This window comes from Aotus nancymaae, unplaced genomic scaffold (genome assembly GCF_030222135.1).
Source record: "Aotus nancymaae isolate 86718 unplaced genomic scaffold, 86718_ANA_hifiasm-v0.15.2.pri h1tg000015l_0, whole genome shotgun sequence".
Taxonomy (NCBI): Eukaryota; Metazoa; Chordata; class Mammalia; order Primates; family Aotidae; genus Aotus; species Aotus nancymaae.
In genome coordinates, this window is record NW_026988426.1 from 109,686 (window position 1) to 136,134 (window position 26,449).

General features: G+C 50.0%; 2 protein-coding genes and 1 non-coding gene across 3 annotated transcripts in view; 1 reads left to right on the forward strand and 2 right to left on the reverse strand.

Moving 5' to 3' along the window:
* Positions 1 to 12,450, reverse strand: part of ZAN (zonadhesin) — a 63,083-nt gene extending 50,633 nt beyond the window's left edge. The window contains 13 exon segments of the mRNA XM_064376342.1: positions 2,573 to 2,616; positions 2,618 to 2,717; positions 2,826 to 2,904; positions 3,400 to 3,491; positions 4,127 to 4,291; positions 7,609 to 7,761; positions 8,585 to 8,601; positions 8,603 to 8,670; positions 8,825 to 9,094; positions 9,163 to 9,164; positions 9,221 to 9,367; positions 10,522 to 10,574; positions 12,380 to 12,450. Of these exon segments, the coding sequence (XP_064232412.1) occupies positions 2,573 to 2,616; positions 2,618 to 2,717; positions 2,826 to 2,904; positions 3,400 to 3,491; positions 4,127 to 4,291; positions 7,609 to 7,761; positions 8,585 to 8,601; positions 8,603 to 8,670; positions 8,825 to 9,079 (973 nt within the window). The 5' untranslated portion in view covers positions 9,080 to 9,094; positions 9,163 to 9,164; positions 9,221 to 9,367; positions 10,522 to 10,574; positions 12,380 to 12,450.
* On the forward strand, positions 9,790 to 9,896 carry LOC135275123 (U6 spliceosomal RNA). Its single transcript, XR_010342840.1, has one exon. It is a non-coding gene; the product is annotated as a U6 spliceosomal RNA (small nuclear RNA).
* Positions 12,451 to 21,856: 9,406 nt separating the features above from the next.
* On the reverse strand, positions 21,857 to 25,043 carry EPO (erythropoietin). The gene is made up of 5 exons (XM_012474694.2): positions 24,519 to 25,043; positions 23,802 to 23,947; positions 23,457 to 23,543; positions 22,707 to 22,886; positions 21,857 to 22,573 (listed from the first exon to the last, which is right to left on the reverse strand). The coding sequence occupies exons 1-5, from the start codon at positions 24,529 to 24,531 to the stop codon at positions 22,415 to 22,417; spliced, it is 585 nt and encodes a 194-aa protein (XP_012330117.1). The 5' UTR covers positions 24,532 to 25,043; the 3' UTR covers positions 21,857 to 22,414.
* Positions 25,044 to 26,449: the final 1,406 nt, after the last annotated feature.

Genomic DNA, 26,449 nt, shown 5'->3' on the forward strand with positions numbered 1-26,449 from the left:
GAAGCCAGACCGGAGATTCCCGGGCAGAAAAGCACCATGAATCTTAACGCCACTGTTTTAGCTGGTGCAGTGGGTTGCTCAGATTCCAGCGCTGGGAATCAACAAGTTGGATGTCCACTCAGAGACCTAATTTGAAAGTTGGTAATTACGAAGACGACAGGTGGATAAATTTACAATAATGGGAAGAAACCAGCGTAAAAAGGCTGAGAATACCCCAAATCAGAATACCTCTCCCTCTACAGGGGATCACAGTTCCTCATCAACAAGCGAACAAGGCCTGATGGAGAACGAGTGCGTTCCATTAACAGAATTAGGCTTCAGAAGGTGGATAATAAGAAGCTTCTGTGAGTTAAAAGAACATGTTCTAGCCCAACGTAAAGAAACGAACAACCTTGAAAAAAGGTTTGACGAAATCCTAACGAGAACAGACAATTTAGAGAGGAATATAAGTGAATTAATGGAACTGAAGAATACAATACAAGAACTCCACGAATTATGCACAGGTTTTAACAGTCAAATTGATCAAGCAGAAGAAAGGATATCAGAGGTCGAAGACCAACTTAATGAAATGAAACGAGAAGACAAGCTTAGAGAAGAAAGAGTAAAAAGGAATGAGCAAAGTCTCCAAGAAATATGAGACTATGTGAAAAGACCTAATTTATGTTTGATAGGTGTACCTGAATGTCATGAAGAGAATTAATCCAAGCTGGAAAATATTCATCAGGATATTATTCACGAAAACTTTCCTAACCTAGTAAGGCAGGACAATACTCAACTCCAGGTAATACAGAGAACACCACAATGATATTCCTAAAGTAGAGCAACCCCAAGACACATAATTGTTAGATTCACCAGAGTTGAAATAAAGTAGAAAATATTAAGGGCAGCTAGAGAGAAAGGTCAGGTTACCCATAAAGGGAAGCCTATCAGACTTACAGCAGATCTCTCAGCAGAAACCTTACAAACTAGAAGAGAGTGGGGGTCAATATTCAATATCCTCAAAGAAAAGAATTTTCAACCCAGAATCTCATATCCAGCCAAACTAAGCTTCATAAATGAAGGAAAAATAAAATTTTTCACAAGCAAGCAAGCAGAGATTTCATCACCACCAGGCCTGCTTTACAAGAGCTTCTGAAAGAAGCACTCTATACAGAAAGGAACAACCAGTATCAGTCATCCCAAAAACTTACCAAAAGGTAAAGAGTATCTCTATAATGAAGAATCTATATCAACTAGTGGGAAAAATAGCCAGCTAGCATTAAATGACAATATTGAACTCACAAATATTAACATTAATTCTAAATTTAAATGGATTAAATGCCCCAGTCAAAGACACAGACAGGCAAATTGAATAAAAAGTCAAAACCCATCGGTATGCTGTATCCAGATCCATCTCATAAGCAAGGACACACTAAGACTTAAAACAAAGGGTTGGTGGAAGACTTACCAATCAAATGGAGAGCAAAAAAAAACAGGAGAACAGGAGCTGTAACTTTCGTCTCTGACAAAACAGACTTTAATAGTAACAAAGACTAAAAGAAACAAAGAAGGACATTACATAATGGCAAAAGGATCAATGCAACAACAGGAGTTAATGATCATATAAATATATATGCACTCAATACAGGAGCACCCAGATAAATAAGACAAGTTCTTAATGACTTATAAAGAGACCTGGACTCCTGCACAATAATAGCGGGAGATTTTGACACCACATTGTTAATATTCGACGGATCAACGAGATAGAAAATTAACAGGGACATCTATGATTTGAACTCAGACCTGGAACAAGTAAACTCAGTGAATATTTATAGAATTCTTCACCCCAGGTCCATAGAACATACATTTTTCTCAGTATCACATTACACCTATTTTGAAAGTGACCACATAATTGGAAGTAAATCACTCTTCAGCATTTGCATAGCATTTCACAGACTTAAATGAAATATTGGTTGGCTGTTTGTTTGTTATTTTCTTCCCTTATTCCTTCCTGTCTCCGCTGTTAAGCACAATTATCGGCATAAAAGAGGTTTTTAATACCTATTTTTAGATTGCATTCCAGCCTGGGCAATAGAGCAAGACTCCTGTTCTCTCTCCCCTTTTCTCTTTCTCTTTCTTTCTTTCTTTAAAAAAAGAAAGAAAGAAAGAACAATTTAAAAAAAAACTTCTTTTTTTGTAGAGATGCAATTCTCACTGTGTTGCCCAGGCTGAGCTCAAGCTCCTGGGCTCAAGCAATCCTCCTGCCTCAGCCTCACAAAGTGCTGGAATTGCAGGCATAAGCCCCTCATAAATGTCTAGACTGAAAATGAGGTGGTGGGTTTTGAAGCCTGGGGCTCCATGAAGTGAGATGCCTGGGTTTTCTCAAGAATTCCAGTGACCTCACAGCCTTGAGAATCCTTAAGTTACTCTGCTATCTCCACAGTCCCCACTCATGGCAGTTTCTGAACAAACACCTGTGGACTAATCGTCCCACCACCTGAAACAACTTCTCCCATCAATCACAGCAGCCAGCCCCCTACCTGGGAGCAGATTCAGTGAATTCCTTGGCGTGAGTGCTCCTCAATCTCCTTACCTGCACTAGGGAAATCTCCCGAGGGGCCCATGCCATGGATGGATGTTTTTATGTCCGAGGACCCAATGTCCACCATCCCCGGAAGTCTGGACCCAGTCACAGAAGGGATGGGCGCTATCTTCAAAGTCACACTGAGGAAAGCCCTCTGGGGGATCAAAATAGGAGATTTGAGCAAGTTGAGTGACTCTCTCCAGCCCTCCCCCAACCCACCCCAGATTCTGTGAGATCCGGGCCTCCCAGGGCCCACTGTCACCCCCACAAGGAGCAATGCTGATTGCATCAACTGCCATAGCTGGCTCTGGGATCTTTCCAAAAATGCCCACCACGATGAACTGGAGAGAAACGGAGAGTGGGCCAGGAGTGAACATACACCCCACACCCCCAAGCCCCTGATGTGACTTGACTCCGTGTCAGGTCCCAGAACCCCTACTCCCTGTGCCCAGACTCTCAATTCATTTCTTTCTTTCTTTTTTCAAGACAGGGTCTTGCTCTGTTGCCCAGGCTGGAGTGCAGTGGTACAATCATAGCTCACTGAACCCTTGACCTCCAGGTCTCAAGTGATCCTCCCACCTCAGCCTCCTGAGTAGCTGGGACTACAGGTGCACATCATTATGCCTGCCCAATTTTCGTATTTTTTTTTTTAGAGATGGGGTCTTGCTATGTTGCCCAGGCTGATCTTGAACTCCTGCCCTGAAGCAATCCTCCCCCCTCAGCCTCCCAAAGTATTGGGAGTACAGGCATGAGCCACACAGCACTGGACCCCTCAATTTATTTCAACAGTGGGGTGCCTACCGTGTGCAAGGACCCGACCCCTTGCTTTTCCGTACCTGTATCCGTCCCACAGTTGTGTAATTGACAGAAACAGCTTGCCAGTTGGGTCCAGGATGTCCTGAGAAGAGAGTATATTTCCATATGCTTCCTGCAGGGAAGGAATTGGAGAGAAGTGAGCTTAACAGGACTGGGAAATGACTTCGAACTATACCCAGGAGGATGAGGATGAGAAGGTATAGTTGGGGAATATTAAAACCAAATGAAAGCACAACCTTCCTCTTTATTTTATTTATTTATTTTTTTCAGATGGAGTCTTGCTTTGTTGCCCAGGCTGAAGTGCAGTAGTGCAATCTCAGCTCACTGCAACTTCCATCTCCCAGGTTCAAGTGATTCTCCTGCCTCAGCCTCCTGAGTAGTTGAGATTACAGGCGTGTGCCACCATACCCGGCTAATTTTTGTATTTTTAGCAGAGACAGCGTTTTGCCATGTTGGCCAGGCTGGTCTCGAACTCCTGACCTTAGGTGATCCACCCGCCTCGACCTCCTAAAGTGCTGGGATTGCAGGCGTGAGCCACCGTGCCTGGCCAACACAACCTACTTATCTATTTTGCCAGAATTCAGTGCTCTCCCAGTCATTATTTCCACTTCATGGAATAAATCATGGAATAATCTCGCACATATTCCAGACCTCCCTAGACCCTGAGGGATGCCCCGTTTTCGCAACAAGCCAACCCTGGGAGATGTGCGCAGCTCAGTGTAAATCCCACGAATTATCCGCTCTAACCCAAGACTGAAGTGTAAATGCGGAGTGCTGCGCCAGGAGACTGGCCCCGGAGGATGTAGTGGAAGGAAAGGCTCAGACAGCCAGAGGACGGGCTCACGGGGCTCAGGAGGATGGCTTTCTGCCCAGGTCTTGCATTCTTTGGGTCCAGGAGCATATAGTAGCCACCTGTGAAGGAAAAGGCAGGAGAACTGGGGTGGAGGGAACTGAGGGAAGATGGCAGCAGAGATAGGGCCCTGAGGAGGCTGGGGACTGTCCCTGGGGAGCCCAAACAGCAGCCTACAATCAGGCAGCACCGAGGTGGTCCTGTCCCAGCAGACCGAGGTCTTCAACTTTCCCAGAAATGCCTGGGCTGGGGAAGGACTCGGCACTGCCATGGAAAACACGGGCACCCTCTCCCAAGTAGCAACTAGAAGTCTGTCTTTTGGGTGCTAACTTGTTGTTGTTGTTTTTGGGAGTCTCGCTCTGTCGCCAGGCGGGAGTGCAGCGGCGCAATCATGGCTCACTGCAGCCTCAACCTCCCCAGGCTCAGCTGATCCTCCCGCCTCAGCCTACTTGAGTAGCTGGGACCACAGGTGTGCACCACCATGCCGGGCTAATTTTGTAATTTTTGTAGAGACGAGAGCTCACTATATGTCCCAGGCTGGTCTTGAATTCCTGGCCTCAAGTGATCTGCCCACCTTGGCCTGCCAAAGTGCTGGGATTACAGGCATGAGTCACCGCACCTGGCCTAATTTTTTAAAACATTTTTTTTTTAATTCAAAAATAAGAAGTATAAACTCAGAAAGGAAATTAGGGAGCAGGACCCTCTATGCTTGACATACAATGCTTGGCTCAGTGAGAGCTGGAAATGTGGGGTGTGTGGAGAACATTGAGAGAGAAAGTGAATGCTGTGTGAGAGAGAAAAGGAAGAAGTCAACAGTAGAAAGAGAAAGAGAAGCTCAGCTGAGAGCACAGGGAGGTGGTGGAAAGAAGCTAGAGAGAGATTTTAGTGCACAGAAAGAAAGAATATCAGCCGGGCGGAGTGGCTCATGCCTGTAATCCCAGCACTTTGGGAAGCCAAAGTGGGTGGATCACAAGGTCAGAAGATTGAGACCAGCCTGGCCAACACGGTGAAACCCCATCTCTACTAAAAATAAGAAAAATAAATAAAAATTAGCCAGGCTTGCTGGCGCATGCCCATAATCCCAGCTACTCAGGAGGCTGAGGCAGGAGAATCGCCTGAAGCCAGAAGGTGGAGGTTGCAGTGAGCCGAGATCATGCCACTGCACTCCAGCCTGGCCACAGAGGGAGATTCCATCGAAAAGAAAGAGAAAAGGAAGGTAAGGAAGGGAAGGAAGGGCAGGGAAGGGAGGGAGGAGGGAAGGAAGGAAGGAAGAAAGGAAGGAAGGAAGGAAAAGAAAAAATGAAAGAAGGAGGGAAGGAAGGAAGGAAGGAAGGAAGAAAAAAGAAAAGAAAATGAAAGAGGGAGGGAGGGAAGGAAGGAAGGAAAGAATATCGCCTGGATTTTTGCAACAGCCTCTCTCTATACTGACCCTTGCCTGTTCTCCTAATTGGATCCTCAACACACAAAAAAAATCCTTTTAAAATAAGTCAGATCCGTTGGGCACGGTGGCTCATGCCTGTAATCCTACACTTTGGGAGGCCGAGGTGGGTGGATCACCTGAGGTCAGGAGTTTGAGAGCAGCCTGGCCAAACTGGTGAAACTCCATCTCTACTAAAAATACAAAAATTAACTCAGTGTGGTGGCGGGCGCCTGTAATCCCAGCTACTCGAGAGGCTGAAGCAGGAAACTCGCTTGAACCCAGGAGGTGGAGGTTGCAGTGAGCCAAGATCACACCACTGCACTCCAGCCTGGGAGACAGAGCAAGATTCCGTCTCAAAAAAAAAAAAAAAAAAAAAAGTCAGATCAAGTCACTGCTCAAAATCCTGCAAAGTCTCCCCATTCACACAGAATAGAAAAGCCACAGTCCTGACAAGGGACTTCAAGGCTCTATGTGATCTGCCTCTCATGTGGGTCTCAGCTCACCCTCTTCATCCCAGCCACATGACTCTTTGCTGTGCCTCAATCCCATCCTTCCTCAATAGCCCCACTGCTACCTCAGGGTCTTTGCACAGCTGGCCCCTTGGCCTGGAATGTCCTCCGCTACCCCCGATAATTTTCAGGCCTCACTGCCTCACCTCCTCGAAGTTCCTGCTCAAATGTGTCCCGAATGTGACCTACTCTGACCAGCCTATTTAAAATTGGTAACTTGCCCGGGCACAGTGACTCAACACCTGTAATCCCAGCACTTGGGGGGGCCGAGGTGGGCAGATCACCTGAGGTCAGAAGTTCTAGACCAGCCTTGCCAACATGGTGAAACTTCATCTCTACTAAAAATTTTAAAAATTAGCTGGGCATGGTGGCACACACCTGTAGTCCCAGTTACTCAGGAGGCTGAGGTCGGAGAATCAATTGAACCTAGGCAGTGGAGGTTGCAGTGAGCCAAGACTGAGCCACTGTACTCCAGCCTGGGTGACAAGGCAAGACTCTGTCTCCAAAAAATAAATAAATAAATAATTGATAACTCACGGCTGGGGGCAGTGGCTCATGCCTGTAATCCCAGCACTTTGGGAGGCCAAAGTGGGCAGATCACTTGAGGTGATCCTCCTGTCTCAGCTTCCCAAAGGACTGCGATTACAGGTGTGAGCCACTGCACATGGCTCCAACTTTGTTCGACTTTTTATTTTCCCAATAGCACCGCTCACCTTATCACTGTATTTACTTATTTGTTTTGGTAACTGTCCCCCGCTACCTGCCCTACTCCTCCTTGTCTGTTTTGTACACTGGTGTATCTCAGGTGACTGGGACAGCACCTGGCACACTGCAGGCACTCAGTATTTCTTGAATGAATGAAGAATGAAAGGGGCCGGAGGTGATGGCTCAAGCCTATAATCCTAGCACTTTGGGAGGCTGAGGAAGTTGGATCACTTGAGGTCAGGAGTTTCAGACCAGCCTGGCCAACATGATGAAACCCAGTCTCTACCAAAATTACACAAATTAGCCAGGTGTGGTGGTATACACTTGCAGTCCCAGCTACTCAGGAGGCTGAGGCGGTAGGAGGGCTTAAACCCCGGAGGCAGAGGTTGCAGTGAGCCAAGATCGTGCCACTCCACTCCAGCTTGAATGACAGAGTAAGATTCTGCCTCAGAAAAAAGAGGAGGAGTTGGAAGAGGAGGACGAGGAGGAGGAAGAGGAAGAGGAGGAGGAGGAAAGGTACCAGGAAAAGGAGATGAGAAAATGGCTGTGTTGGGTCTGCTAGGTAGCACTTGCAGGATGGTGATAGGGGAGGCTGGCTGGGTGCTTGGAATCGGCTTCCTGAGTGAAACTTCAGCTGATAAGAGGCTTGAAGCTGTAGGGGTTCATGCCAGACTGTTCCACGGCAATTATGGTAGGGTGTGTGGCACTCAGAAAGTCAAGGGACAGAAGCATGGCTGCTACTCACTGCCAGGGCTAGAGAAGTCGCCATCAGGCCCCACTCCTGGTTTTCCCGACGGCCCCTTCTTCTGAGTCCACTTGGCCCCAGAGGCAGTTGGGATCCAGGTCCAGCCACAGAGGTCATTTGGAATGTCAAAGCTGCATGTTTGCATCACACAGACTGAGAGGAAAGAAAGAAGGGAAGATACATATTTTTTTCTTTTTTAGAGACAGGGTCTTTGTCACCAAGGCTAGAGTGCAGTAGTGTGATCATAGCTCACTGCAGCTCGAATTCCTGGGCTCAAGCAATCCCCCCACCTCAGCCTCCCAAGTAGCTGGGACAACAGGTGTGCACCACCATGCCCAGCTAATTTTAAAATTGTTTGGCCGGGCACAGTGACTCATGCCTGTAATCTCAGCACTTTGGGAGGCTGAGGTGGGCGGATCACGTGAAGTCATGAGTTCTAGACCAGCCTTGCCAACACAGTGAGACCCCATCTCTACTAAATATACAAAAATTAGCTGGGCGTGGTTGCAGGTGCCTATAATCCCAGCTACTTGGGAGGCTGAGGCAAGAGAATCACGGAACCCGAGAAGCGAAGGTTGCAGTGAGCCAAGATCGCGCCACTGCGCTCCAGCCTGGCTGACAAGAGCGAACTCCATCTCAAAATATATATATATATATATATATATATATTTTTTTTTTTTTTTGTAGAGACAGGGGTCTCACTATGTTGCCCAGACTGATCTCAAACTCCTGGCCTCAAACCATCCTCCCACCTTGGCCCCCTAAGGAGATGGGATTACAGGCCTGAGCCACTGTGCTGGGCTGAGATCTCTTTCTCTTTAGGCGTGGCTGCTTCCATAGTCAAAGTTGTGGAGGGCAGAGTCAGAGGAAGCAACCAGAATCCTGGCCCATGAGCCGCTCCTGCCACTCTGGGTTGTGCAAGGGTAGAGAGAAAAGGGTCCGAGGGCGGGTGGGAGGAGGAGGGACAGGGACTCACCATGGTTGCAGGAGCCAGCGGATAGAGAGGGTGTCCAGGGCGATGTCCAGGTAGGCAGTGCTACCCCGTGTTCCTTCAAACATCAGCTGCAAGAGAAGGGTAAGGGGACCCTGGCCCCTAGTTTCCTTCCTGAATTCAGACGGCCTGGCCCCCACAATCCCCTTCTGCCACATCCCCAGCCCCAGACTCCCCAACAGCCAGATTCCCCCCCAAGGTCCCATGATTTGCCCCTGGCCTTACCCGGGTGGGCAGAGTGAACCCTGCAGGCACAGTGACACTAATGGGTATCCAGGAGGGTCTCTGGGTGTTCCTGTGTTTCCAGAGCACGTGGGGGCGGTGGCCCTGTTCACCCAAGAGCTGCAGCAGCCTGAGCTGGGCACCCCAAGACAGCCCGAACATGTGGTAGGCAAAGCGCACGCAGAGGGGTCCCTGCTCCCACAGATCAGGGCTGCACAGGCGGGTCACTCCGCCCCGGTGAAAATTGTTCGATTCCATATGCAGATAGCTGCCCTGTGCGGGAGGCAGAGCCCATGACCCTAAGGCCCAGCCACCCCAGAGGGCTGCCCCCACCTATCCACTTCTCTTGCCACCCCTACCTCCCAGCCACCTCCCTGCTCACTGACCCGAGTGCCTCACCTCCATTGGGGTACCCCCCGGGGGGCCCAGTGGTGCCGGCAGGAGAGAGCTCGCTGGCTTGAACCCAGTCTCCATCATCTGCAGACACTTGGGACCAGTCACAGAGAGGTTTGGTGTCATCTTCAAAATCACACTGGGTAAGGACGTCTAGGAAGAATGGGTCACTGAGGTTTCAGAGAGGGCGGGGCAGGGCCCAGAGTCACATGGGGAGATGGAAGTAGCAAGATTGCTAAGCTTAGAGAAAGCTACCACAAAATTATCTGGGTGTGGTGGCGCACACCTGTAGTCTCAGCTACTTGGGAGGCTGAGGCAGGAGAATCGCTTGAACCTGGGAGGCAGAGGTTGCAGTGAGCCAAGATCCAGCCACTGACCTCCAACCTGGGCAACAGATTGAGACTCCATCTCAAAAAGAAAAAAAGAGAGAGAGAGAGAGAAGGCCGGGTGTGGTGGCTCATACCTGTAATCCCAGAACTTTGGGAGGCCGAGGCAGGTGGATCACGAGGTCAGGAGTTTGAGATCAGCCTGACCAACACAGTGAAATGCCATCTCTACTAAAAATACAAAAATTAGTACTCGCTTCGGCAGCACATATACTAAAACTGGAACGATACAGAGAAGACTAGCATGGCCCCTGCGCAAGGATGACACACAAATTTGTGAAGCATTCCATGTTTTTTTTTAAATATATAAAAAATACAAAAATACAAAAATTAGCCCAGTGTGGTGGTGCACACGCATGATCCCAGCTACTCGGGAGGCTGAGGCAGCAGAATTGCCTGAACCCAGGAGGAGGAGATTGCAGTGAGCTGAGATCATGCCACTGCACTTCAGCCTGGGCGAAAGAGGGAGACTCCGTCTCAAAGAAAAGAAAAGAAAAAGCTGTCTTCGGACTTGGAGTCCAGAACAGAGACCATTCATTTTTTGTAGAGATGAGGTCTCACTATGTTGCCCAGGCTGCTCTCAAACTCCTGGCCTCAAGCCATCCTCCCACCTCGGCCTCCCTAAGTATTGGGATGACAGGTATGAGCCACAGTGCCCAGCCCAGGCAGATATTTGAAAGAATCTTTTAGGAGAAATCTGGGGCTGGGAGAATGGATGAAATGACAAGGTCAGGGGTCATGAACTGAGGCTGGAGGATTGGACTTGGCCTGGCAGGACCCGTGTTGTAGTTCTGGCTGATGCTCAGAGGGGACTGGAAATGGCCGCTCCTGGGCTAGGAACTCAGGGACTGGCGTTCTGGTGGCAGAACGTGGGTTCTGAGGAGGGAGAAGAAATCTTAGCACTCCTGGTTTCCAACTCACCATTGTCCCTAGAGCTGTGAACAAGCAGCTTCTGGTCCGGAGGCGTCTCTCTCCTTGAGGGTGGTTGAGAGAAAGCAAAAATGCAACCTTTGTCATTATCAAGAATTATAAGACTCAATGATTTTAAGTTTTCTGAGTGGTCTCATAAGGATGACCAGTGTTTATGCAGTGAATGTATGCAACTTGACTTTTTCTCTTTTTCTTTTTTTTTCCTGGCACCCAGACTGGAGTGCAGTAGTGCAATCACAGCTCACTGCAGCCTCAAACCTCTGAACTCCAACAATCCTCCCATCTCCCAAGTAGCTGGGATTATTTTTAGTTTTTGTAGAGATGGGTTCTTTCTACGTTGTGCAGGCTAATCTTGAATGCCTGGCCTCATGCGATTCTCCCACCTTGGCCTCCCAGACGGCTGGGATTACAGGTGACAGCCACTGCGCACAGCCATCCTATTTTTGTTGTTGAAGTTCTGTTTGTTTAAATCCTCCCAAACGCGGTGCAGGACACCAAGGTATCCATCATTTTTTTCTTTTGAGACCGAGTTTTGCTCTGGTTGAACAGGCTGGAGTGCAATGATGTGGTCTCGGCTCACTGCAACCTCCGCCTCCCAGGTTCAAGTGATTCTCCTGCCTCAGCCTCCCAAGTAACTGGGATTACAGGCATGAGCTACCATGCCCAGCTGCTTTTGTATTTTTAGTAGAAATGGGATTTCACCATGTTGGTCAGGCTGGTCTTGAACTTCTGACCTCAGGTGATCTGCCCACCTAGGCCTCCCAAAGTGCTGGGATTACTGGCATGAGCCACCGTGCCTGGCCTGGCATCCATTATTTCTTTGCTGCCTTGTACTTGAAGTCTCTCTCATCAGCCGGGTCTACCCTGGGTCTTGTCCATTTCCTAAGGGCCTGACCCCTCCTATCCTTCTCTCCTAGCCTTAGATCTGTCTTCCAGCTCTACACCTCCTTTGTCCCTCCTCACATTGTAGCTCTGTCCTGCTCCCAGAACCCATTCTTTAATTCCAGGCTCTGGGGCTGTGCAGCTCTCCCCATTCCTGTTCATTGGTCAAGATCAACCTCTTTCCATCCCACTGGGCTCCCACCTTCCTCTCCAGGTCTTTTTTTCTTTTTTTTTGAGATGGAGTCTCGCTCTGTCTCCAGGCCAGACTGGAGTGTAGTGGCGCGATCTCAGCTCACTGCAACCTCCCTCTCCGGGTTCAAGTGATTCTCCTGCCTCAGCCTCCCGAGTAGCTGGGACTACAGGTGCACACCACCACGCCCAGCTAATTTTTGTTTTTGTTTTTGTTTTTTTTGAGTCAGAGTCTTGCTCTGTCACCCAGGCTGGAGTGCCATGGCATGATCTCAGCTCACTGCAACCTCTGCCTCCTGGGTTCAAGCGATTCTCCTGCCTCAGCCTCCCCAGTAGCTGGGATTATAGGTGTGCACCACCACACCCAGCTAATTTTTGTATTTTTAGTAGAGGCAGGCTTTCACCATGTTGGCCAGGCTAGTCTCAAACTCCTGAGCTCATGGCTGGTCTCAAACTCCTGACCACATGATCCATCTGCCTTGGCCTCCCAAAGTGCTGGGATTACAGGTGTGAGCCACCATGCCTGGCTAATTTTTGTATTTTTCATAGAGACGGGGTTTCACCATGTTGGCCAGGATGGTCTCAATCTCTTGACCTCATGATCCGCCTGCCTCGGCCTCCCAAGGTGCTGGGATTGCAGGCATGAGCCATCGCGCCCGGCCACTCTCCAGGTCTTTTGCAGTTAGTCTGCTCGCCCCCTCCAGTTCTGCCCTTCCACATTCTTTAGAGCCACTCTCAACTTACCCCGGTTTATCATTACCCCCTGGGCCCAGCTTACCTGAGAGGAGCAGACGTGTGGCCCTGGCCCCAGGCAGCCCCCACCAGCAGCACCAGAGTCCAGACCGGAGGAACCACGAGGAACCTCAGCGGTAGCTCTCAGGGAAAAGGGGAAGGGCACGATCAGGGGCCCAGACCACTTTTATATGCCCCTGATCTCCCTAGCTTGGCATCCTTCCAGAGAAACACAGAAAGTTCTAGGAAATTAAAACTATAACAGCTAAAATTTACTTTCCAGTAGAAGCATCTTAGATTGAAATCAAGGGAAATAAAGTAGAGCAAAGGAAACAAAAGAAAAAAGAAAGAAAGAAAAAGAAACAGGTTTGGAGGATCAATCTACGGAGTCTAACCTCAAACAAAAGTTCGAAAAAAGAGAACAAAGGAGAAGAAATTATTATTTTAAAAAGAAAAACACACAAGCAAATGTCCAGAACTGAAATATATGAGTCTCTAGATTAAAAAGGTATCTAGGATGGTAAATGCACAGCGACCCATGGAGTGACTGGATTTCAGAATATCAGGGGTGAAGAGAAGATCTGAAACACTTTCAGAAAGAAAATAACAGGACATATACCAAGGATCAGAAATCAACATGGCACCCGGCTTTTCACTAGCAACCATGGAGTCTCAGAGGCAGTGGAACACTGTCTACAGAATCCAACAGAAAACCATTTCAAACCTAAAATTCTATAACTGGCAACAATAGCAACTGGAGAGTTAGGTGAAGAAAGGACTGCAAATGGCCGGACGTGGTGGCTCACACCTGTAATCACTTGAGGTCAGGAGTTTGAGACCAGCCTGGCCAATATGGTGAAATCCTGTCTCTACTAAAAATACAAAAAATTAGGCAGGCATGGTGGCACATACTCATAATCTCAGCTATTCAGGAGGCTGAGGCACGAGAATCACTTGAACCTGGTAGGCGGAGTTTGCAGTGAACCGAGATCGTGCCTCTGCACACCAGTCTGGGTGACAGAGACTCCATGAAAAAAAAAAAAAGGAAAGGGAAGGAAAGAAGAAAAGAAAAGAAAAAAGAAAGAAAGAAGGAAAGAAAGAACGAAAGAACCAACGAACGAACTGCAAATGCCTATTGGCAAATCATTGAGAAAGATAGGTCACAGAGGAAGAGGCACAAACAGCCAGCAAACATTCCAAAACATGTTCTTCTTCACTAGTAATAAGGGAAATGCTAACCAAAACTATGACTCGAATATTGACAAAAAACAAAAAAAGAATTGTTTTGAGACAGGGTCTCATTCTGTCACCCAGGCTGGAATGCAGCAGCACAATCTTGGCTCACTGCAGCCTCAACCTCCCAGGCTCAGGTGATCTTCCCACCTTTGCCTCTGGAGTAGCTGGGACTACCGGCACGTGCCACCAAGCCCAGCTAATTTTTGTATAGTGTTTGTATAATGTTTGCCCAGGATGGTCTCAAACTCCTGGGCTCAAGTGATCTGCCTGCCTTGGCCTTCCAACGTGCTGGAATTATAGGCGTGAGCCACTGTGCCCAGCCAAGAAAAATTTGAAAGATTAGTGGTACGGAGTATTGGACAGGATGCAGGTAGACACGAACTCAGTGATGATAAGACTGCAGGTTGGTGGCCAGGTGCAGTGACTGGTAATCCCAAGTGCTTTTTGGAGGCCAAGATGGTAGAACTGCTTGAGATTAGAGACCAGCCTTTGCAAAACAGTGAGACCCTGTCTCTATAAAAAAATTAAAAAATTAACCAAGCATGGCAGTATGCGCCTGTAGGTCCCAGCTAGTTGGGAGGTTGAGGTAGAAAGACCCAAGCGTTTGAGGCTGCAGCGAGATATGATCAAGCCACTGCACCCTGGCCTGAGCAACAGAGGGAGACCCTGTCTCAAAACAAAACAAAAAAAGAATGTTGGTGAAAACCTTTTTTTGTTTTAGACAGTCTCACTCCGTTGCACAGGCTGGAGTGCAGTGGCGCTATCACAGCTCTCTGCAGTCTCAACCTCCCAAGCTCGAGCAGTCCTCCCACCTCACCTCCTGGGGCAGCTGGGATTACAAGTATAAGCCACCAGGGCTAGCTAATTTTTGTATTTTTGTTTTTTTAGAGACAGGGTCTCACTATGTTGCCCAGGCTGGTCTCAAACTCATGGGCTACAGTGATCCACTTGCCTCAGCCTCCCGAAGTGCTGAGATTACAAACATGAGCCACTGTGCCCTGCCGGTGAAAACTTCTTAAAAGGCATTTGTTTTCTGTTTTTTTGTTTTGTTTGTTTGAGGAGGACTCTTGCTCTGTCACCCAGACTGGAGAGCAATGGCACAATCTGGGCTCACTGCAATCTCTGCCTCCCCGGTTCAGGCGATTCTCTTGCCTCAGCTTCCCGAGTAGCTGGGATTAAAGGCATGTGCCACCACACCCGGCTAATTTTGTATTTTTAGTAGAGACAGCATTTCATCATGTTGGTCAGGCTGGTCTCAAACTTCTGACGTCAGGTGATCCACCTGTCTTGGCCTCCCAAAGTGTTAGGATTACAGGCGTGAGCCACCGTGCCTGGCCAGAAAATGTCATTTTGTTGTTGTTGTTGTTGTTGTTGTTGAGGTGGAGTTTTACTCTGCCCAGGCTGGAGTGCAATGGCACGATCTCAGCTCACTGCAACCTCTGCCTCCTGGGTTCAAGCAATTCTGCCTCAGACTCCTGAGTAGCTGAGATTACAGGCATGTGCCACCACACCCAGCTAATTTTTGTATTTTTAGTAGAGACAGGGTTTCTCCATGTTGGTCAGGCTGGTCTCAAACTCCTGACTTCAGGTGAGCCGCCTGCCCTGGCCTCCCAAAGTGCTGGGATTACAGGTGTGAGCCACTGCGTCTGTCCCCAAAAAACTTCTTAGAAGGCATTTGACAATGACCATTGAACTGTCAAATGTGTCTATCTTTGACCTACCATATCCTTTCTAGGAATCTTGCTACAGAAATACATGCACTTTGCACAAATTTGTGCCTACCTAAAGATGTTAATTGCAACATTGTTTACAACAGGAAAAGTTATCATGATAAATATTTATCAGTAGGCATGTGATTGGATCATATTAAGAAATACGGTTGGGCACGGTGGCTCATGCCTGTAATCTCAGCACTTTGGAAGCCCAAGTCAGGAGGATTGCTTGAACCCAGGAGTTCAAGATCAGCTTGGGCAACATAGCGAAACCCCCCCTCTCTACTAAAAATACAAAAATTATCTAAGCACGGTGGTGTGCACCTGTAGTTCCAGCTACTCAGGAGGCTGAGGTGGGAGGGTCGCCTGAGCCCAGGAGTTCAAGGCTGCAGTGAACTATGATTGCACCACTGCACTCCAGCTTGTGCAACACAAGGAGATCCTGTTTCTAAAAACAAATAAATAAAAGAAGAGCACAGCGACTCATGCCTGTAATCCCAGCACTTTGGGAGGCCGAAGCGGGCAGATCACGAGGTCAGAAGTTCGAGACTAGCCGGACCAAAATGGTGAAACCCCATCTCTACTGAAAATACAAAAACTACCCATCGTAGTGGTGCGTGCCTGTAATCCCTGCTACTCAGGAGGCTGAGGCAAGACAATCGCTTGAACCTGAAAAGTGGAGGTTGCAGTGAGCTGAGATTGAGCCATTGCCCTCCAGCCTGGGCAACAGAACCAGACTGTGTCTCAAAAAAAAAGAGAGACATTTGGGCATGACTCCCATAAGTTGGGAAACTATACTACTGTCTACCTTCTTTTGTTGCCAACATCGTTCACAATGCCACAGTTTTATGATGGAATTTTAGTAGAATTAGCTTTGATCAGCTTGAAATAATATAATTAGCATCCAGCTTAGATTCCAGTGTCTATAAGACCCTGTTTAGCTGATGCAACTCCAGGAACAAGCCCTGCTGTGGTGAGATCACCAGACTCAGTAGTTCCAGTAGAATCCTAGGTGACCTGTGAGGTGGGGACAGGTCTTTGTTCGGCCTGGTGCTGCAGGGGATTGAATGGGAAGGAGTGGGTAGCAGAGGATGGACAGGCCTTGCTGACCACGGCTGTTCTGTTCACTCCATCTCTTCTCTTTCCTCTCCCTGGTGATCCTGTGTCAGAAAGAAAAGGGACTTGCGTTTTTTTTGTTTTGTTTTGTTTTGTTTTACACGGAATCTCAATCTTATTGCCCAGGGTGGAGTACAGTGACTCCATCTCAGCTCACTGCAACCTCTGCCTCCCAGGGTTAAGCAATCCTTGTGCCTCCACCTCCCGAGTAGCTGGGATTACACGTGCACACCACCACACTCAGCTACCTTTTGTACTTTTAGTATAGATGGGGTTTCACCAGTTGGCCAGGCTGGTCTCACACTCTTGACCTCAAGTGATCTACCCATCTCAGCCTCCCAAAGTGCTGGGATGACAGACCTGAGCCACCCCACCTAGATTTTTGGTTTTTTCTTTTGAGATAGGGTCTTGCTCTGTCACCCAGGCTGGAGTGCAGTGCTACAATCATAGCTCACTGCAGTCTCAAATCCCTGGGTTCAAGTGATCCCTCCCACTTCTGCCTCTACAGTAGCTGGGACTACAGGTGCACACCATCACGACCCACTACTTAAAAATTTTTTTTAGAGACAGGGTCTCCCTATGTTTCTGGGGCCAGTCTGGAACTCTTGTGCTCAAGCTATCCTCCTGCCTCAGCCTCCCAAAGTGCTGGGATTACTGGTATGAGCCACTTTGTCCAGCCCCGTCTCTGTGTTTTATGACCTGGGCAAGGCCTATAATCTCTCTGGACCTCAGTTTCCTCTGCAAAATGGGGACCCTCTACCATCCCTGCCTTCCTCTTGGGGTTAGGAGAGCAAATGAAAAGCATGCCCAGGAAATCACATGCTTTTCATGTAAATAGCCAAGCTCTCCACAAACAGAAGGCATCATCTTTAAACAATTATGTAACCCCTTGACTCAGAATTGGTCTTTGCTGGTTTCTGTTCCCCCACAGAAAGTCAAAAGAGTTGGCTCTGGCCAGTGCAATGGCTCATGCCTGTCATCCCAGCACTTTGGGGGGCCAAGGAGGATCGATCACGAGGTCAGGAGATCGAGACCATTCTGGCTAACACGGTGAAACCCCATCTCTACTAAAATACAAAAAATTAGCGGGACGTGGTAATGGGCGCCTGTAGTCCCAGCTACTTGGGAAGCTGAAGCAGGAGAATCACTTGAACCCAGGAGGCGGAGGTAGCAGTGAGCCGAGATGGCGCGCTACTATACTCCAGCCTGGGTGACAGAGCAAGACTCCATCTCAAAAAAAAAAAAGAGTTGGTTCTGTCACTTCCCAGCAGAACTTAGCTCCCCGTCTGACAAATGGGGATGATACTCATTGTACTCCTGCTTCATGGAGTTTGGGTGAGAATCGCAGATGTCAGAGATTGAATGTGTTGTTAATTATAACCATAATCATAGCTCAGAGGAAAGTTCCCATTCCTGGACGGCACTCAAAGAACCTCCAAAAATCTGGCAACACCCTCCTTGGGAATCTGCTTCTCAGCACAGACTCTGGGCCTCACTTAGTTCTTCTAACTGCTGCGGTTCTTCCCTTCCCCAGCCTCTTGGCATTGCACAGCTTAGCACTCCGTCCCATACCAAAATGACTGTGTCTGAATTAATATGTATCAAGGCCAGGTGCGGTCACTCACGCCTGTGATCCCAGCACTTTGGGAGGCCAAGGCGGGCGGATCACCTGAGGTCAGGAGTTCGAACCAGTCTGGCCAACATGGCAAAACCCCATCTCTACAAAAAAAAACCCACAAAAATGTTAGCCTGGTATGATGGCATGTGCCTGTAATCTAAGCTACTTGGGAGGCTGAGGCACAAGAATTGTTTGAATCCAGGAGGTGGAGGTTGCAGTGAGCCGAAATTGTGCCACTGCCCTCCAGCCTGGGTGGCAGAGCAAGACCCTGTCTCAAAAAATAAATAGTCTCTCTACCCAGGAACACTGGTTCTCCCACGCCTGAGACTGACATCACCAGGACTGCGAGGTCAAGGGGACCCGGCTGTTCCCATCTTTCAAATAAAGCTGTTTGTCTAAAAAATATAAATAAATAAATAAATAAATAAAACAAAATAAAATGAATTAATGTGTGTCTGTCTTTTTGCCCTCAGGGGCCATGAGTGTCATTTCATTTTTCCTAGCACTGAAGGCAAAGCCTTGGTACACAGTAGCCATCCGATAAACTTGGAATCAATAATGTTTTAAATATTCCTAAGATACTCACCTCTCACATCTGTCTTAGGAGTGGTCAGACAGTTCAGTGTGATAACTACTCTTTTTGTGGGGGTGGGGATGGGATCCTGCTCTGTGTCCCAGGCTGGAGTGCAGTGGTGTGATCACAGCTCACTGCAGCCTCAACCTCCCAGGCTCAAGTGATTCTCCCACCTCAGACTCCTGAGTAGCTGGGACTACAGGTGCATGCCACTACATCCAGCTAATTCTTTTAAATTTTTTGTAGAAATGGGGGTCTTACTATGTTGCCCAGGGTGGTCTCAAACTCCTGAGCTCAAGGGATCCTCCCACCTTGCTTTCCCAAAGTGCTGGGATTACAGGCATAAGCCACCATCCGTGGCTGATAACTACTAATTTTTTCTTTTTATTTTTTAGAAACTGAAAGCAGTAAGAAGTCTGAAGAGAGGTGAGGAATAAGATGAGTGGCCCTGACTCCTGCAGAGGGAGAGGAGGGAGGAAAACTCGAATTACTCATTGATGAGCTATCTGAGCCTTAGGCTACAAATCAGGCTAAGAGGTGGACAGGCTTTGGGGTTACGAGTCCTAAATCCTGTGCTCAGGTCCTAGCTCAGTCTCTTATTAGCCAGATTCCTTAGACTTAAGAACAAGCCTCTTAGCACCAATGTCAGCAGCCTAAGAGGGATATTTCTCCTTTACTGACTCACAGCACTTGTGGTACAAGAATCAAATGCCATCTGTGGAAACCACAATACAAATATGTATTGAAATGTACAAGGTCACGGCCAGGCACAGAGGCTCACACCTGTAAACCCAGCACTTTGGGAGGCTAAGGCAGACAGATCATCTGAGCTCAGGAGTTCGAGACCAGCCTGGCCAACATGGTCAAACTCCCATCTCTACCAAAAATACAAAAACTTAGTCAAGTGTGGTGGCAGGCATGTGTAGTCCCAGCTACTCAGGAAGCTGAGGCAGGAAAATCGCCTGAACCCGGGAGGCAGAGGTTGCAGTGAGCCGAGATCGCGCCACTGAACTCCAGCCTAGGTGACAGAGTGGGACTCCATCGCCAAAAAAAAAAAGAAGGAAAGAAAGAAAGAGGAAGGAAGGAAGGAATGAACGGAGGGAGGGAGGGAAAGAAAGGAAAAAAGAAAAGAAAAGTCAAGTCCAGAGGAAGGAAGGAAGGAAGGAATGGAGGGAGGGAGGGAAAGAAAGGAAAAAAGAAAAGTCAAGTCAAGGTCAGAGCCCTAGAGGATTTGTAGGTTTCTCTAGCAGTTCCTAATAAGACCTGAAGAGGGCACTGTAGCCCAGGAGCCGGTTAGAACAACAGAGGGAAAATTCTCTTGGGTCCTCCCCTTTGGAGACGCCTTGCATCCCAGCTCCTCCCCTACCTCCTGGCTCCCCACACACCTGTCAAGTACCCTCCAACCTCCAATATCTGCCGTAATTTTTCCTGCTGCAGATTGCAAAAGATTCTCTCCCGTTTGCATATGACTGGCCCCCACACATGGGATAACAACCAGGATAGGGGTCCTATACAGTTGTTGGGGTGTGTGTGTGTGTGTGTGTGTGTGTTTGAGATGGAGTTTTGCTCTTGTCGCCCAGGCTGGAGTGCAGCGGCACGACCTCGGCTCGCTGCAACTTCTGCCTCCCAGGTTCAGTGATTCTCCTGCCTCAGCCTCCAGAATAGCTGGGATTACAGGCGCCCCACCACCACACCAGGCTAATTTTTTGTATTTTTAGTAGACGTGGGGTTTCACCATGTTGGCCAGGCTGGTCTCCAGCTCCCGACCGCAGGTGATCCACCTGCCTTGGCCTCCCAAAGTGCTGGGATTACAGGTTTGAGCCACCACGGCTGGCCTCCCATACAGTTTTATGACAGCTTTTGCTGTCTGCTCAGGTCCCTCCTGGGTGGTGCTTTCCAGCTGAAGCATTATTTCGGAGAAGGAATCTGAAGTTGTGGTCAGAGTAAAGCAGAAAATGAGAAGGAGAAATCAAGAGTGGAAGTAGAGTTCATTTGTTCCATGGCCCCCACCCCAGGGAGCAAGGGAGCAGGTAGGGATTAGGTAGAAGGAATAAACCAAGTGCAATGGCTTACACCTGTAATCCCAGCACTTTGGGAGGCTGAGGAGGATCACTTGAGCCCAGGAGTTTGAGATTAACCTGGGCAACATAGCAAAACCCCATCTCTAAAAAAAGCAAAATAACTAAAAAATTAGCAGGGCATGGCGATGTGTGCCTATAGTCACGTCTACTTGGGAGGCTGGGGCAGGAGGATCACTTGAGCCCAGGAGTTCGAGGCTGCACTGAGCCATGAGTGTACCACTGCACTCCAATCTGGGCAACAGAGCAAGACACTGTCTCTAAAAACAAAACAAAACAAATCCGGCCGGGCGTGGTGACTGACACCTGTAATTCCAGCACTTTGGGAGGCCTAGGCTGGCAGATTGCCTGAGCTCAGGAGTTCGTGACCAGCCCGAAACCCTGTCTCTACTAAAATACAAGAAATTATCCAGGCATGGTGGCATGCGCCTGTAGTCCCAGCTACTTGGGAGGCTGAGGCAGGAGAATTGCTTGAATCCGGGAGGCGGAGGTTGCAGTGAGCTGAGATTGCGCCATGGCACTGTAGCCTGGAAGACAGAGTAAGACTCTGCCTCAAAAAAAGAAAAAAAAAAAAAAACCCACGAATATATAAGTGGACCACCGAGAGTGGCACTTGTCCCTGAGCAGATGCTGCCTATTAGCTGGCTCCAACTTCACCTGTGTCTACTGCCCCTTTTGTGAATTTCAGAGGACAGCATTCATGGTGACAGTACCCAGGTGAGTAAAGGAGGCAGCTGGACTTAGGGGCAATGTGTCTTGAGGCGGGAGGCTGATGCTGGGAGTGTGGCATCAGCCGAAGAGACAAAAGAAGAGGCAGAAATTAACAAGGACCCAGTCACCAGGGTTGGCAGCTGCTACCAGCTCCCAAAGTCCCCGGTGGGGCCCGTCTTCTGGGCTCCCTCTCCTTGATGGCAATCTCAGCACACTGCAGGCTCGCCCCGGGCAGGGTTGGCAGCTGCCGTACTGCAGTGAGGCCTTGAATGGAGCCACCTTATTGACCAGTGTGGGCAGAGCTTGTGGCCTCAGGCCCGGCAGGGTCAAGAGGTCAGACAGGCTGTGTGAGGCAGCACGTAGGGCCCAACCCCCTCCATCCCTCGTTTCCCGGACCTGCTGCACTGCTGCCAAGAGTGGGGCAGAGCCAGGGGATTTGGAGGGTCCCAGGAACACAGAAAAGCCAAGAGACATATCAGTGGTTTCAGTTCTTGCTAATGAGATTGAAGAATACACAAAACTTGGACCCCATGAGAGCCAGAGCCCAGCCCCCATCCCATCTTCACGGTTCCCACCACCCCAGTGTCCAGGGGGCTCTTGTCACCGAGGGAGTGGCCGTGAGACCTGGAAAAGTCACACTTAGCCACCTAAATTCTCCAGGTCATCCCATCGATGATGGTAGGTGCAAAAAACAGGTAAATTGCCTCCAAATCGTGTCCTGGCATCAAATTTTGCAGGGCACCCAGTGAGCACAGGCATCTCCCCAGCATGGCTCTGTCCCTGACTTTAAAGTTGCTCTCTAAATGCTTCCTGCTCTGGGCCCTCAAGCTGGCCCTGTGACATCCTTAGATCTCAGATTGTGCTCTGGACAGTTCCTCTGGCCTCTGAGATGTCAACGCTGGCACTGGAGTGTCCGTGGGACAGGCTGGCACTGAGCTACAAGCCCCTTGATGGGGGTTGGGAGTGGCGGGGGAGGGTGTGGCACGGGCGATGTTGGTGAGGGAGGTGGTGGATGTGCCCAGCTGGATGCACCTGGTCACCTGTCCCCTGTTCTGCAGGCCTCTCCTGCATACAGCTTCAGCTTTCCCCGGATAAAATTGGAGTAGACTTGGAAGAGTTTGCTGAAAGTGTCAGCAGTGATTGTTTGGAGTGGAACAGCCGAGGGGGCTGCATCTGGAGGGGAGGTGGCTTCCTTCTGCCAAGGAGAAAACAGGAGGTCACTGCAGTGGCACAGAACGGGAAGGGATAGGGGCAGTTCCCGTGCTCCTTAGCAAGACCCTTTTCCCCTTCTTACAGAAGGGGCAAGCGAAGTGTCCGCTCCTACTCACCTGGGCTCCCAGCGCCCGAAGCAGAGTGGTGAGGCTGCGAAGGCCACTGACAGCTCTATCCACGTGCAGCTGCAGGGGCTCCCTTGGCTGGGAGGAGTTGGCCAACAGGGCCTGGCCCCGAAGGACAGCTTCCGAGAGCAGGGTCAGACCCTGCCAGACGTCCACAGCCTGCTGCCCAAACTAGAGGGAAGGGACTCTGGGGTCAGTGGCCCACGCCACCCTCTCCCTCCTGCCCCTCAGCAGCTCCAAGCACCAAGCTGAGCAAACAGCAGATATGCAATAAGGTTTGTTGAATGAATGAATGAGTGAATGAATAAATGTATTCCATACAGTCCTCATACCTTTCTTTTTTTCGAGACAGGGTCTCACTCTGTCACTGAGGCTGGAGTGCAGTGGCACCATCATAGCTCACTGCAACCTCGAATTCTTGGGTTCAAGTCATCCTCTCGCCTCAGCTTCCCGAGTATCTGGGACTACGCCATGCACCACCTCACCTGACTAATTTTTTTAAATGTCTGTAGAGATGGGGGATCTCACTACGCTGCCCGGGCTGGTCTGGAACTCCATGGCTTAAGCAATCCTCCTGTCTTGGCCTCCCAAAGTCCTGGGATTACAGGCATAGCCTCCGCACCCAGGCAGCCTCATCTCTGCTGCTCCATTTACCTCTCCCTGGATCATTCTTACTTCCATCCTATCAGGCTCCAAAAATGAGATTCCCCAAAAGAAAGTTATCATAAGAAAGGAAATCACCTCCATCTTCTTCCAGGCATAGAAGTTAACTTTGGTGTCTGGGACGGTGATATTCTCATTCAAGCTGCAGCTTTCGGCACAGCCCATCTGAAATGCACACAACCAGGGGAGTCAAGGGTCCCTGAGGGCTTTGTCCCCTGGCCCACAGGTGGTAGACCCCCTGGCTTTGCTCCTTGCCTAGTTTCCAGGTATGGTTTGAGGGCCACCAGCCTTATTTTTATGTAGGGGTGCAGTGTCTAGCTTCCCACCTCTACCCCAAACCAAGTGCCAGGTTCCTGGATCTGGGAGGAGCCCCCTTGGCCTTGAGCATGAGTTCTGTGGTGTGTGTTGGGGAAGGGGTCTCACCGTGACATTCTCGGCCTCCTTGCCCTCCAAGACGTACCGCTCCAGAACTCCGCTGTCACAGATGAGGTGAAGGGGGGCGCCCAGGACTGGGAGGCCCAGAGGGAGCCACAGCAGGGACAGGAGAAGCCACAGCCAGGCAGGACATTCTAGAAGACATAGTCAGACTGAGAGTCAGGTGGGGAGGGAAGAGAAGGGTGGCTGTGGGAGGACAGCTTCCTTCATCCCCGTCGCCTCTGCCCAAGCTCATCTTTCCTGTCCCCAACCGTGCAAGCACTCAGGTGCTGCCTGCCTGGCCTCCAGTCAATCCCGCTGCCGTGAGCACACCCCACCCCCAGCTACCAGCATCCACTTCTCCGGCCAAACTTCAATCCTGGTGTGACAGAGGTTTCCCTTCTGGCAGATCCGTGGTGGCTCCAGAGCCCAGGTTATCAGCTTGTCAGCTTCCTCTCCGCCCACCAGCACAGCAGAACCCCCAAACTTTCTTCCCCTCAACCCCCAAACTTTGTCCTCGTCACAGGTCAGGTTTTTGCCATCCCCAGAGACTCCCCCAAGTCCTCACTGGCACGTGGAGGCTGTCCCACCCCCTTCCCCCCTCCGGGGTCCTTGACAAGTCGCTGGTCCTTGAACCCGGCCACCTCCCGGCCAATAGCCCGGGCGCTAAATCCCCGCTCAAACGGGGACCGGGAGGGCGGGAGCGCCTAGCCCGCGAGTACTCACCGCGCACCCCCATCTCTGCGCCTGGCCGGGGTCCCTCAGCAACCTGAGGTGCGCCCAATGACCACACCGGGAGCCCTCATCCCGGGAAGCTCGGCGGGGCAGGGCCAGCCCTACAGGCCTGGAGGAGAGGGCGGCTGTCCAGTGGGCGCGGGGTTGGAGCAGAGCGGGAGCGGTGGCCCCGGTCCGGCTCCGGGAGGACAGCTCAGTGCGGCGCAGCGCTGCGAGCGGCCGGGGTGGCCCAGGGACTCTGCGGCTCCGGCCGGGGGTCGGGGCTGTTATCTGCATGTGTGCGTGCGCGTGTGGGGGTGGGGGAGAAGCTGTGTGCGTGAGGGGTCGCCAGGGTAGGGGCCACCCGGGGTCAGAGCAGGGGGCAGGACGCCTGGGTCGAGGCTCGCCGGGGCGGGAGCGGGACTGCTGCAGGCGCGCGTGCGGGTCATGGGGGCTGCCCCGGGGACCCGGGGCCCAAGAGGGGAGTGGAGCTGGGTGCGCACCCGAGGGATGGGCGGAGTGTGTTGTCTGGGCAAGACTGGGCTCCCGGACACTTCTCCTGGCGGGCATCCGGTCTTGGGCGGAGACTCAGAGATACCTGGGTTGCTGGATTCCCACAAAGTAACTGGGTCTGGAAGCCCAGAAGCTTCAGGGAGGGACAAATGGGTGGCCTCCCTTCCCACAATCCCAGGACAGGTTTTAGAAACAACGTTGACCATATTGAGGAATTTGATGGGGGCAAATAGGGCAAGAAATTTAGAGTTCTTCTTCCCCACTCCACTCCTCGCCGTCTTGGACTCTGCAAACCCAAACACTTAACTTTTTTTTTTTTTTTGGAGACATAGCCTGGCTCTGTCACCCAGGCTGAAATACAATGGCGCAATCTCAGCTCACTATAACCTCCGCCCCCTGGGTTCAAGCAATTCTCCTGCCTCAGCCTCCCAAGTAGCTGGGATTACAGACGCACCTTTACATCCAGCTATTTTTTGTATGTTTAGTAGAGATAGGGTTTTGCCATGTTGGCCAGACTGGTCTCGAACTCTTGATTTCAGGCGATCCTCCCTCCTCAGCCTCCCAAAGTGCTGGGATTACAGGCGTGAGCCACCATGCCCAGCCCCCACCCCAGACACTTACCTTTTAGTGCACAGAGCACACAGTCCATTGTGCAGGACACACATGCACCTTGACATCTGTTTATTTGACCTGTGGTGTAGGTTAGCCAGGCTGCATGGCCGAGTTCTTAAGAACGCTGAAATACAGCTAACACCAAGAGTGATGGGGGCTGGGATTTACAGCTCAGGTTTTATGGCTTCTGGAAGCCCTGCAGCAGATGGGTGAGATTCCCAGAGCAGGAGACCAAGGCTAGCTGGCCTCTTGCACCTTAGAAAGTGACCTTGTCCTTGAGCCCTCGATGTCCTCATCTGTCAAATGGGTGTGATGAAACTACCGGCCTACCTCACTAAAGTTTCATAAAACAGGAAAGGGACAGGCAGGGCAGCTTACGCCTATAATCCCAGCACTCTGGGAGGCCGAGGCAGGTGGATCACGAGGTCAGGAATTTGAGACCAGCCTGGCCAAGATGGTGAAACCCCATCTCTACTAAAAATGCCAGGTTTGGTGGCAGGTGCCTGTAATCTCAGCTACTTGGGAGGCTGAGGCAGGAGAATCACTTGAACCCAAGAGGCAGAGATTGTCATGAGACAAGATTGTGCCATTGCACTCCAACTTGGGCAACAAGAGTGAAACTCTGTCTCAAAAAATAAAAATAAAAAAAGATTGGAATGTGCAGATCTGAGCTGTAAGAGTTTGAAAGAGGGAGAGCTCACCACTAGCTGGGAGAAATCAAGAAGGATTTGATGGAGGATGTGACAATGACTTCAGCCTTGACGGGATTTAGGTCGTCAATGTGAAGAGGTGTGAGTTGGCTGGGGGATTGTCAATTT

Excerpts from the sequence above, each read along its gene's own strand:
- EPO (XM_012474694.2), bottom strand. Across the intron at positions 22,887-23,456 it reads ATGCCTGGAAGAAGATGGAG|TTTGGGCAGCAGGCTGTGGA; the intron begins GTGATTTCCTTT and ends CCTTCCCTCTAG. Across the intron at positions 22,574-22,706 it reads TTCGGGCGCTGGGAGCCCAG|AAGGAAGCCACCTCCCCTCC; the intron begins GTGAGTAGGAGC and ends TCTCCTTGGCAG.